Here is a 12531-nt window from a genome sequence, read left to right on the forward strand (position 1 = left end):
ATATATCTGGTTAGGTATATGGAATCGTAAATCAATTTATTTATGTTCGATCAACGACGGTGTGGTAATGCTTCATAACTAAACGCATCGTCTTTAATACAATCTTATATTGCAGTTAGGTTTAGTCAATATACGTATTTTACGTATTTTACTTCATTCTAAAAGTTTAAAATTACCTTTAGCCGTGCCGCAAAATACCAGTTCATCACTTCAGAATCTCTAGTGTTCTAAGGTCTAATTTTACCACCATAGCTCCCTTTACCTTGTTCAAATTATACTAGATATACTCGATCACGCTCGTTAAGCTCTCATCTACGTGATTTTTGTTTTTCATTAGCGTCGCGTAAAGCTGATTAGCGCCAGTCCTTCTCACCGTTCGAAACCCTTTGTCCATTGTAGTATAGTAATAATAACTTATATAATCCGCCAAGTTCATCTCGAGTAGTATAAATATTTGCCATATGAACAAATTGCTACAGTTGGCAATCCTGTTCATTTCGAACAATGCGCGCAATCAAACCCCGAATCAGTATTTGAATAAATGTTTTGAGTTCTACATCTGCTATCGTCGTTCAGAGTTGTTTCAGACGATAGACTTCAGCATAAAACGAAATATGTGCACGTCCGAAATTGGGCCGGGGTTGCCACGTGTCCCTAATTTTAATACGCCAACACAGTTACTATTGCACTATAACGGGGACAACTTAATTTACCCATTCACAGCTTACATTCGAGTCTTGTACATGCTGCTGGCCAAGTTTTCCCACTTACAAGTTATAGGCAAAAAAAAAAGCACTCATCTAAATAAGTAACATAGCCAGCCTCAAACACTTCTACTCGCTCTAACTTACCACTGTGCAGCCTGCAGTGGCTCACTTATTGAGTCTGTCTATAACTCTCACCATCAGAAAAAAGAATTGGCATCCGAAGATCAATATCGGCTTCGTTGTAACAATAAAATTTTTCATAGAGGCCGAAATTAATAGCGTTAAGTACTTGGCAGTTTTCGTCCGCTCCGTTAACTTTCTACCGCTCCGTGATCCGCGCGGCTGGGCCATATAGTCTTCTAACTTTGTGTACATAGTGTTACATGTGTCCGCTTTAGATACGATACAATGGCGCCAGGTTCGACTAGACGGGACGTCGTAAGCCATCCAAGCGAAAAACTGAAAGCGCTGCCCAGTACGAAGCTGGGATCGGATCTGCTTTACTTGTTGTATAAGCAACGCCAGCCCAGCCACCGAACCAGCTCAGGTCGTCGGCAAAATATTCGAAATGATGATTAAGTCGATTTTCGCTGAATCATTGGAAGGTCGCTACCAGCTGAGGCAGACAACATGGACGAACGAAATAGTTTCATCAGGAACTCCCTGAACGAATCAATGCGAAACGCGTGACTGTCTACTAAAAAGTCCGGCTTTTCTAACTATTGCAAAGCAACGCTAATCAGGTAAAACCTTTACTACTATAAATAATTATAGACAAATTTATTGGCCATAGAAATCTAGGCTTAGCCGACATTGACGTGATCTTTTTGATTGTCTATGATGTTCAATGGTATTGTTTGTAGGTAGTCTAACCGCTGTACATTTCAATTTGCCAACTTGATCGGCACCGAGTTGAGGACCGCAGTGATTCTGCTATTCGGAACCTATAACACTATAGCGATTTTATAGCCGGGGCTATCGATCTATATAGTGGAGGCGGGTTGGGCTACTTAGGAAGTCAGATGGGTCGATTGCGTTCCTGCGAAGATGCTGTTCGCTAAATTGAGAAAAATTTCGTCGGAGGTTAAAACCATTCGTGGTCGTTACTAGTAGTGGACGAATGGCGGGCCAGACTTACAAGCAAGAAATGCCTTAGGCGGAGGGGGCATTACGGCTTTCGGACGAAAATGAACTGCCACAGGTCTTGATTGGCGCGTAAAACAAAATGTGTTTTTCTAGTCTAGTAAATTGTGGATGACGTTTCCCAATACAGTATCGACGTGTTGAAGACTTTCCAGAAAGGTATTGGCTCTGTGGAGCTTACATGACAATAGAACACAAACAATATAATTCTACCAGATGTTGTCGAGGAAATTTCGGACTAAATGTTAACTTTCGCAAAGTATAAATATTACTTTCAGCCATTGTGCCAAAGTACAGTGTATATATATATATATCTGTCTATCCGGATAGGGTAAGCAATTGTTTTAATGCAGGTAGTCGACTGAATGCGTCAGTGTATGCTTTTTAAATAGCAATAACGTATATTAATTCTTGCTCGGCAACGGACCTCGAAGCGAATCCTTTTTTGAACCTATTTTATCGTGAAGTTCCAGTAGACCGCCACTGCTTTTCCTTTTCTTAGATCACCAACTATTATGTCCTTTATATCCAGTATTCATCTTCAATGGGGCGCTTAATTCTGGATGCACTCTAGCCGGTAGGATAAAGAGTAACAGTTACTCTTTTCTATTCTACTTATGGATTACGTAACTATTAAGACACACAGAAAGGAAACGTCAGACATTATGCCCTCGATCTGTTGGTTATACTAGTTGTGGTCGAAGTAGAAATGACTTAATCAATGAGCTGTCATAAAGATAAAATAGATCGAGCTTTATAGGCCGGCACCTGAAAGTTATATTTTTTTTATTTGATTTAAGTAATGTACCCTTAATATCTCTATGTGGCTTTCAACTATTTATCCTATATGGCAAAGGTCTTATAGGAGAACGCACGATCAATCCGATAACGTATAGCAGATCGGAAATCTTTTTTTTGTAACAGCGCCCTTTTCTATTGAACGTGTAATTGACTAAATTGTACCTGCATTATGTGAAGTGATTTCAACCCGGCCTGTTTCAGGCCCACATTTCACTGAACAGTAGAAAACATTTTTTGCTTCCAAACCTGTCCAGCTTATACCTACCTCATGCATCCATAGTTTTTCCGTAATTTCAGGAGTTATGGACACAAACAGCAAAGCAGAGCACTTTGGGTACCTGTGCGCATCGTGACAAACGAAAACCTGTAGCCAATAGACACATCTCTATGAAATATCTAGTTTCGCACAGTTAGAAGCCTAAGGCCGGCATGAGTCAAATCAGTCGAAAGTAGGGGAGAATTTACCAAGCGCTTCAAAGAGATTGTAGCGATAGTTAGAAACGTGTCAAGTGGCTTCCGCTAAGTGCTCTTCGATAGTTCAAAATACATGATTAGCGTCACTTGGCCTATGCGTATCGTAAAATACATCGAAACGTTTGTAATGCTGAAGCGTTAATCGTTAGGGACGTTGGGTTTCTATATAACGGCCTAAAGATCTCTCTAAAAAAATCTAGTTGTATATTTGGGTAGCACCGAAAGCACTTCAAATGGCTCTTAACACGCGTCAGTCATCGAAACCCCCTCTGAGGAAGCGCGCTTTCCTCCATGACGGGTTCTATGCTTCTGTAAGGGCTGGGCAGAACTTGACGGAAAATGCACATATCCAAGGGGGTAAAATTTTACTTTTAATAGAGGGCCTTTGTTCGGTGGACTCGTCCCTCTGGCTTTTCTTACAGATCACAAAGCCAAAATTGTATTTTGATAGATGCTTATTTCAGCGTAAGTTGTGTATCCGACGCAAAATTGTGATAATATAAGAACACAATATTTCCGAAGAAGCCCGCTGCAAATTTACGCCTACATTTTAGCCGTTTACTGTAGTATGAAACACAAGATAAGAACAATTACTACCCCTAGTCCTCCTGTTCGACGAAGACGAAAACGGGATTTTTTGCTGATTTATTTTTTGTGAAATTATGTGATTCCTCAAATATTTGAATAACATGTTTTGTTGGGTTTTATGTGGACATCTTTTATCATGGCGTTTATGCCAGGTCCGATTATTACAGAACAAACTGTGTTTTTCGACAACGCCTTTTTGTATTTCAATCAGCAGAAACTAAAAAGAGCAGAACTGGACGTCTTGACAGAACTTTATTTCATCACACAGATACTGAATTATATTAAACTGTTCTCGATTTGATGATTCTCGAGAAATGTTCTCGATTTAAATTTAAAGGAAACTAACTTACCTTGAAGTGCACATTGAAAACATGCATAAAAACGGCGGAACAAATTACCATTAACAATTTACTAATAACAATTATGAAACACTTCGTCTCTTGGTATGATATCAAGCAGCCTTTTTTTTTTTTTATTTTTACGATATCATGAACCCATACACGCTTCCAGTATTAATGGCGTCAGGCAATTAGCAGACTTTGTTCACAGCAGCGGCGTTATGACAAAAAATCGAACAATAGTTATATAAGTAACCAATAATTATATAAGTAAAATCTAAAAGAGAAAACTTACTATAAAGAGAATAGTAACCATAAGGATATTTTGCGATCTTAATGCCAAAGTACTAATGGAGTGCCAATTAGATAAAGATCTTGCACAGAAGAAAACCGCGACCAGCTTCTCTACGAGGTAGGTTTCGTTAACCAAGCAAGACGTCAGCCTTGACGTAATTAGTTTAAGATATATCTATAACAAACGCGGTTAGTCAACTTCCATTGATTTTGAGAAAAATGACGACGAATTTGAAAGATCTTGAGGACCAGGATTCATCCAAAGGGTTTTTTTCGTATAAGCATAGGTGACAAAGGATAATATTTAAACATCAGGACATTATTCGGCCTTATAACAGTCTACTACACTTCTAACCACTGCAAGGAAGCTACACTCTTGTGTCCTTATTTAATCACACTTGTACATATATTTAATCACATTTAATTAGTCTATGCGGTTGCTGGGGCTTACATCTACGGCTTCTGGCTTTATTTAGCTGGAGACCGCAACAAACACATTTCTAAAAGAAATTTGTAAATATAGTAACGGCCAGAGTTAGTTGCATAGAAGCTTTCCTTAGATAGGTTAACGTCGTAGAACCGACCTTGAAGATAAATCTGTGTGCGCTTTCACAGGTCAGTGAACATCAATCTATCTTAAATACTTTATAACACGATTATATATACCCCAAATATTTTTTCTTTTTACCCCTGTTCTTATTTGTGGTTCTGACTTGTGTGCATAGTAATAGAAGATAAATAAGTAAATGTGGGGAATATATACATGGCTTTGCGTTTAGAATACGCTCACGTGACGTATGTGTGCACTCGTTTCGAGCAAATTAGATATATCCCTGCTGGGCTTGCAAGGTTTTATGGTTAGCGCAGTGAGTGAGCTTAAGCCTCCGTGCAACATACGCAAGCGTATTTTTCTGCACCCTATAAACAAAAGGATATATAGTTGTCTAGCTCCGAATCCGAGTGTAGATCCTTCGTTTGGCGCGGCGGACCAGCTGTTCGAAATAACGCCTAACGGTTTCGATACCGGACGTTTCGCTTTGTAAGCTGACGATCACGTGACCAGGTGGTCTTAATTCGAAAAACTCATATTCGTTTGGGGAGCTCCTATTCTCTGTTGGTTTGTTCAGGTCCTACGAATACGAAGTTAAGGGTTTAGTTGGTAAGAGTCCCATGCCACCGGACAATAGCGTAGCAGTGAAGTCTAGCCTGCATAATGTATCAACCGTTAATTTCTCAGCAAAAATAAAAAAAAGACGAACAAAGTCAAATCGCGAAATTTGACTTTTTGAGAATTCGATTGTTGATATAACGATTTTTCGAAGCTAGGATATTTTTAACACATTAGTACTCATAACAAAACTCTAGTTAATATTGTGCCTATTACTGCTTGATCAGATCCATCTGGTCATTCTAAATATTTATTTGTTTGGCGAATAATTTAACGTTACGTGCTCAATTGCTGCACGAACGGGAAGCCTATAACTTGTCGTAATCCAATCAAAACTGGTTTAGCAAGGTAACAAACGCTGCAGGCACGACATCTTGTCGCATAGTTATGGTGGCTGGGCCGTCTAACATCACAACGGAAGATAACGTGACGATGCACGAGAGGTACTGGCGTGACAATCATAACCAATGCGGAGCACCGATTTTACTCCACATTGATTTGCTATTTCGATCAGATTGGTTTGGTATGCTTGACACCCAGAAGAGCCGAACGCCTTTCCAGCTTCCCAGACGCGTTGACAAGAACAGCTTAATTAAAGCTTCCAATTTTCAGTTGGGGTAATTTCTACAGGGTATATCCGCGGAGTTCACGCTATCGAGTGCTGAACATATTAAAAACTAACTAAATACTCAACGATTTTATTATTCTGTCTACCAAGCAGTCATAATCATTGTGAGAAATGTTATCGTTCTACCTTCTACTAAGCATCAAATTTTGCTAGATAATAAAAAAATATGGCAATATTTGCATAATGATCATAGACATAAAACGACTTCTTGTGTAGCAGAATACGAACAATTAAGAGCCAATGAGCTGACTTTCGTAAAAAAAAACAGTTACATCGACTTCGAATTTGATGTTTACCAGCGGAAAGGACCAACATTATCAATTGATCAGATTTGTCTTCATTTGGGTAGTATAATAATTCCGTATTGCTGCAGTTATATCTTCATTGTTGCTATCTAAGTAGATATAACTTTGTATAGATACATACACAAGCGCAAAAATGGTCCCATTGCCCCTGACCACTCTATAGAGTGGTATTGATAAATATTGATAAACGTTCACATGTACGGGTACATTTACTTCGTCACATAGCATAGGAGCATGGCTACGAAGAAGCGTATTTAACAAGTGCAAACTAAGTTTCTGCCTCGCACCCTATCAACTTTTTTAATCACTCTGATTCACTATATCGCGCCCTACAGTTACAAGTAGCCGGACAGCGTTTTTCAAATTAAACGTTTCGAGTTGAACGTTCGAACCTTAACTTATATCGAAAAACTCGTCTCTCCCACACGACATAGTGATTATATTTTTGATTAGGTATTTTATTGATCATTACGTCACATAGCCAGGTAAGATGACTGTGTTTGCGTAATTATGATACAGATAGACAGTCTGAACCCGTTCCAATTAGCGACATTTCGTGGTGGAACTTCGCGGAGGTGTCCAATTTGAGTCGGGAGTCTCTTGAAAGTGTTTCCGTAGATACAACACCCCTATAAAATAAAATTTTATTACATTATATAGATAACTTATCGTGCTAAATTATGCTAGCCATACGAATATTTAGATTTGACTCGAAGACTACACGGATGCTCGCCAGTTGAAACTGGCTCTCCATGAAACTAACTTCAATATTTTCGTAGAAAAACACAGCACATCTAAGCTACATGTCTATAGCATTGAGGTTATGAGGACGAAATATTTTCATACCCCAGTTCGCACGTTATATGGCTATTAACTTAAACTTAAGGCCGATACTCTCCCGATTCAATATAGTTTTAACAGAAACTGCCATTGTTCGCATCTGTGCGTAGTTTCAACTTCAACTTTTGGCAAAACCTTCGGCGCCAACGAGCCAATACACATCTTTGTTACTACTCTGTTTGTTATTACTTTGTTGTTACATTATGTTGCTGGCCCAACCGGTCGCTAATGGACCGTTCATTTCGGGCTACCTCATATTTTTTTTCCTATTTTGTGCCTACGATTCTCTTTACGAAGCTGGCATTTGTAGCGACACCGCGCCACAAAACCGTTTGTCTCTGTGATTACATCATCTACGGCTTCGCCCCCTGTGGACCAACTCGCCTGTTGCTAATTGAATGCCAGGCGATTTATTATATAATGATATTTTTCGAATACAAATTAGCTGATATTGTAGTTTGCTAGGTCTGCGTTCACGCTGAAATCAGCCGCAGTTGTTTTACTGTAATGGCCACGTAATTTTTACCATTGCTGGACGTTACTTACGTCTGCCAGGTGGAGGAGAACCCATTGCAATTCTATGGTGAGGAACCGTAACCTTCACAGAGTTCGTATTAGCATAGATATTCTGTACTTGATATTTTTCATTCGGATTTGCGCTAATTATATGCCATATTTATACTCTTGCACACAAGTTATTATGGATCAGTTGTGCCAACTTGCAGCCCTTGCTTGCCGAGGTCCAAATGAAGGCGATCAGAAAACGGCACAGACTTTTTCGATACAAGACTTCGCTTTATTATCGGTACATCGGTATTGATTGTGGGAACAAGCTTCTTCGTTCTCACACATGGAGTAGCAAATGGATCCATGTGTTTATAAAGGGCTAAACTTGAAAAGGTTCGTTTCTAGGTAGGAAAAGCTATGCTAAAGTATAAGGTATAATAATTGACTTTACTAACGAATTGGCAAGTACACGGCCGTATTAATTCATACTTGTTGAGCCAGGTTAAAATGAAAGGCCGTCTGGGTTCGAGTCAGTGGCGCTACCGTGTGCTCCATCCCGCATATAAGTTTAATTTAGTCTTGCTGGGTTTTGTATATGGAATAATCCTGAGACAAAATCATCGCAAAATTAGTGAGCTGCTTAAATGTCTACTATTGAACTCTAACTTTTTTTATATTCGGATACAATGGAAGCTGTACAAGCGATGACCCTGTTTCCTGAAGCATGCCTTAGAAAAGAAAATGGGCTACGGGCATACTATATAGATAGAATACAATTGTTCTTTCGTATGTGCTTGGTCGGATAAAATCGGCAAATTTTCTATCGCTCGAATCATAGACTCTTTCCTACTCGACTTGAGACAATTGAGCGGGACTCAAAAGCATTAAGCAATGCGTTTCTCCTTTACTGTACTGTTACACTTTGCCTATACATATGGCTATTAGATACCATAGTCGTCTGCATACACTCTACTCCCGATCCGATGCGTAGCACGTTCCTCTATTCAAATGTACCCTTATTGGCAATGAGGAAGAGCTGAAATATATTACCGAAGCAGCTCATTCGCACACTATTCGGGCTAATATTTAAAGGTGGGGTAAAATTTATCAACATGAATCCATGCGTCTTCTGCGATGTTTCTGGGACCTTTTGCATCTGTAATTGAAATATAGATTAGAATGTCTTCTAGATTGAGCTAAATATCTTCAGTATTCAAGGGGCACGTAAATCTATTGACTTGTACAATGTCAGTCCATCGCGTTTATGGGCAAGTTCAGAACACAGGACGGGTATCGGGTAACAAAGGGCAAATCAGGTAATCACCATATAAACGCCTGCTACTTGTCAAACGGACAAACCATACTCTGCACTTCGCAATAGATATACATATGAAAAGAACTAGTTACATCATGTAGAGCACTTTAATATTATTGTAAGCTGTCTTGTAAACCTTTTAATTCATTGCCGTTACGTCATGCGCCGGCTGTGGGTAACTGTTCTCTTAAAGGAATTATTGATTCGAGCCAAATTTGCGACGTTCACCCTCACTCCTAAATGCTACCAAATGAAGGCCACTCTATTTAAGCTGGTCACGCCGTGCGTCGTTTCTAGTCCGTTATATAGCCATGAGTTGCCCCCTACTGAAGCCACGCTAAGTCAATTGTTTCGTCTAAAGCAACAGAATATTATTCGGACGCATTTCGCTCAAGACGTCCATATTATAAGACGTCTCGTTGTAATAGCAGGGTTTTGCACGTTGCGTTTTTTGTCTCTGCTCGCATTCAAGCACGTCAAACGTGACTTGCCCGTGTGGCAACGTGAATGGACTTCAAGGAAACTCGTGATATAACCTATGTCGTACCAACCTTGAAAATTGCGTTGGCCTGCCTAACTGTGTTGATAGTTACGTGCAACGAAAATACGAAATTGGATAGAGAATTAAAATAAATCCACTAACGATGATCTCAAGAAGGCCTATGCTCCTATTAATGGCCATATTTTGGTCAAGTCAACAGTTTGTTGCAGCTCAGCTCAATTCGTTTGGCCTGGGGCAATTTGGTAATCAACACCTCAGCACGGGCCCTTTCGGAGGTTCCACAGGGCCATACGGTGACTTCGAGGAAGGCGCTTTCAGCCAATTTCAAAGGGTATCGGCAAACGGACCTCAATTTAACCTAAATTCGCTAATGGGATATGGGATACCCCCAGGCGTTAACTTCGGTTCTCAAGCACGGGCAGAAGGCTTCGACTCACAGGGAAATTACGCCCCAGGAGGATTCGGCGCCGGACAAAGCTTCTCAACGGCAGCTCAAAGCAATTTTCCTCAAGAGTTCTCAAATCAAAATGGCCAGTTTGGCCAAGATGTAGTGGGTCAGCAAGGTCATCAGATTAGTCAGGCCGAACTTAACCATGCTCAGCTTGGTGCGACAGGACAGTTCAGCCAGGACCAAGCAGCTCTACAGCCTCAAGTCGACCGCCTTCAACAAGGAGGACACGGTCCACAAACTGGGTTTTCACGTATTCATAACCATGGTCCCGAACCCGTGCAAGATTTAGCCCAAGTGAGTGTGGGCCAACACGGACGAGGAGACGGATATAACCAGGGTGCTGCCGTTCTTGGCCAGCCAGGCCAACCTGTTCTCAGACCAAGCCAACAACGGAACGTTCCTCTACCAGGACATATCAGTGGTACAAGGCATTTATCCGAACAACACGACCAGCAGGCTCAGCAACTGCCTCATCATCAACAACATCCCCAAGAACAACACGGCAGCTCAGGACACAACACGCACGCTGTCCAGCATTTAGCGTCTCAATCTCGTGATCACCAGGGGGGTCATCCAAGCGAGGGTGTGGGTACCCACGGAATCCACAATAGAGGCCACGAGCAAGCTAACGGTGAAACCCTTCAAGGCAAAGCCCTCCTTCAAAATCATCACCAACAAACCGACGGCACTAGACAGTACAACAAGGTTAACTACAATGATGTTTCGCAATATACTCAACAGTACGATGGCCAACAGTTAGGCCTCCAGGTTCCGCCACAATATCAACAGCAAGTACTAGCCGGCGTTCAGCACAAAGATGGCGGAAAAGGCGGTCACGGCACAGCAGCAGCTTCAACCCACCCCACATTACAGGGGATACCCCTCGAAGCTTTCGCCCAGTATCAAGACGAACAGCTGGGGAAGAGAACCTTTCAAAAGCATGATAGTGAACAACGGAGTGCTCGCCACGATGATCAATTGAGCTATCTAGTTGGTCAACAAGAGGCTCACCAACAGCGTTAAGAATCTCCGTGTGCAAATAAACGATATTATCATTATTACGTATGAAACCGAGGAACGTGTTAATTTTGACGCTATCTATATAGTATATATTTGTCAATTGCTGAAGAAAATAAAGTATTTGCTGTGTGACTGTTTGTGGAGTTTATTCCTTCTACCACACTAATATATTATCAACGGTAAAGAAACCGTATTATTGAATCTTCTGGCAGCTCTGACGGCTAACAGCTGTAACATTCTTCAAAATTTGACTCAGTCTCAGCTCTGAGCTCTTCGTTGTGACTTTCCATCATTAAGCGTTTGACGCCGCGCTGTATCTTTCTGTATTTCTATAAAACTATTACCAGCAAGTCTTTCACCTATAGGATTTCTTTTTCAGGGAATTTTATCTTAAAATCTAATTTTACAAATACTATACTTTTCTAATATTTTTTATTTCTACTGTTTTTAATTTCTCCACAAATTATAGAAACTGCTTTGTGTAGCTTACGTTTACTATTTATTTTTAAAAATAGAAGACAAATTTCATAATACTAATTTTTATGAAAAAATCCACTTTTCCCCTTATTCTTTATAAGAAAACCTTTTATTTTACAGGATGTTTTTAACTGTGGCTTTTGTTATTTATTCCTAATCTATGATTTATTTTTCAAGATTCTTTTTAATTTCAAATAATTAATTTAATTACTTAAAATTGGAAAAGATTTTCCTTTGGAAAAGATGGAAAAGTTCTTGCTTGAGGACAAGTATCTCGATTTGAACGTTTCAGTAAGCCTCTTTGCAAGCAAACCCAAAAGCACCGGTTGGTTGGACGCCAGAGTCAGCTTATACATTGCCTGTCCCCATTCAATCCGTCCAGTTCCGTCTTAGGTTTTACCATACGTACATTTTTCCGGAACCTATTTATCTGTTTGATTGAGAACAATCGAGAGTAGGTCAGTAAATGTGTACCCTCTCCTGCTTGATCCCTATGTAGTCGCTTTCCTATGGGGTGCTTTTCGATTTCGATAGGCTTCATTTCGAATTCTTAACCGCATTGGACCCGCACCTTAGCAAAGCCACTGTGTAAGATGTGTTGTGTTCGGGGCACCAGGTAATAGTCGAAGTCAATAACGAGTCTAACATGGCACGTTTTGAACAGGCGTTGTGCCCAACTGTAAAGAACTATAAACGAGAAACCTGTACAATCGCAGCTTACGCAGGTGCAGCCGTTCAGAAGTAAAGGCGGACCCAATGATTTCAGTTGGTCTGAGCCCATGTGGAGTTCTGCTAATAACGCTTGAAACCGCGCACTCATACGAGCACTTTTATAATCTAAGCGCAGTTTGTGTCGCCCTACTAATTACATCGGCATATCTGTCCCTCTCAATACCAACTTAAGCTATGTTCCTCAATGGTTTTAGCGCAATCGCGTTTACGTGTTATAAAAATCGGTCATGTCCTAATTCAC

The 12531-nt window shown here is 40.4% G+C and overlaps 1 protein-coding gene across 1 annotated transcript; it reads left to right on the plus strand.

Moving 5' to 3' along the window:
* The first annotated feature begins 1110 nt into the window (after window positions 1-1110).
* Window positions 1111-11523, plus strand: LOC111253187 (uncharacterized). The gene is made up of 2 exons (XM_022812263.2): window positions 1111-1450; window positions 9302-11523. Exon 2 carries the CDS (start codon window positions 9753-9755, stop codon window positions 11082-11084), a length of 1332 nt encoding a protein of 443 aa, XP_022667998.1. The 5' UTR covers window positions 1111-1450; window positions 9302-9752; the 3' UTR covers window positions 11085-11523.
* The last annotated feature ends 1008 nt before the right edge of the window (window positions 11524-12531 follow it).

Source organism: Varroa destructor, unplaced genomic scaffold (assembly GCF_002443255.2).
Source record: "Varroa destructor unplaced genomic scaffold, Vdes_3.0 BEIS01000001.1, whole genome shotgun sequence".
Lineage (NCBI taxonomy): Eukaryota > Metazoa > Arthropoda > Arachnida > Mesostigmata > Varroidae > Varroa > Varroa destructor.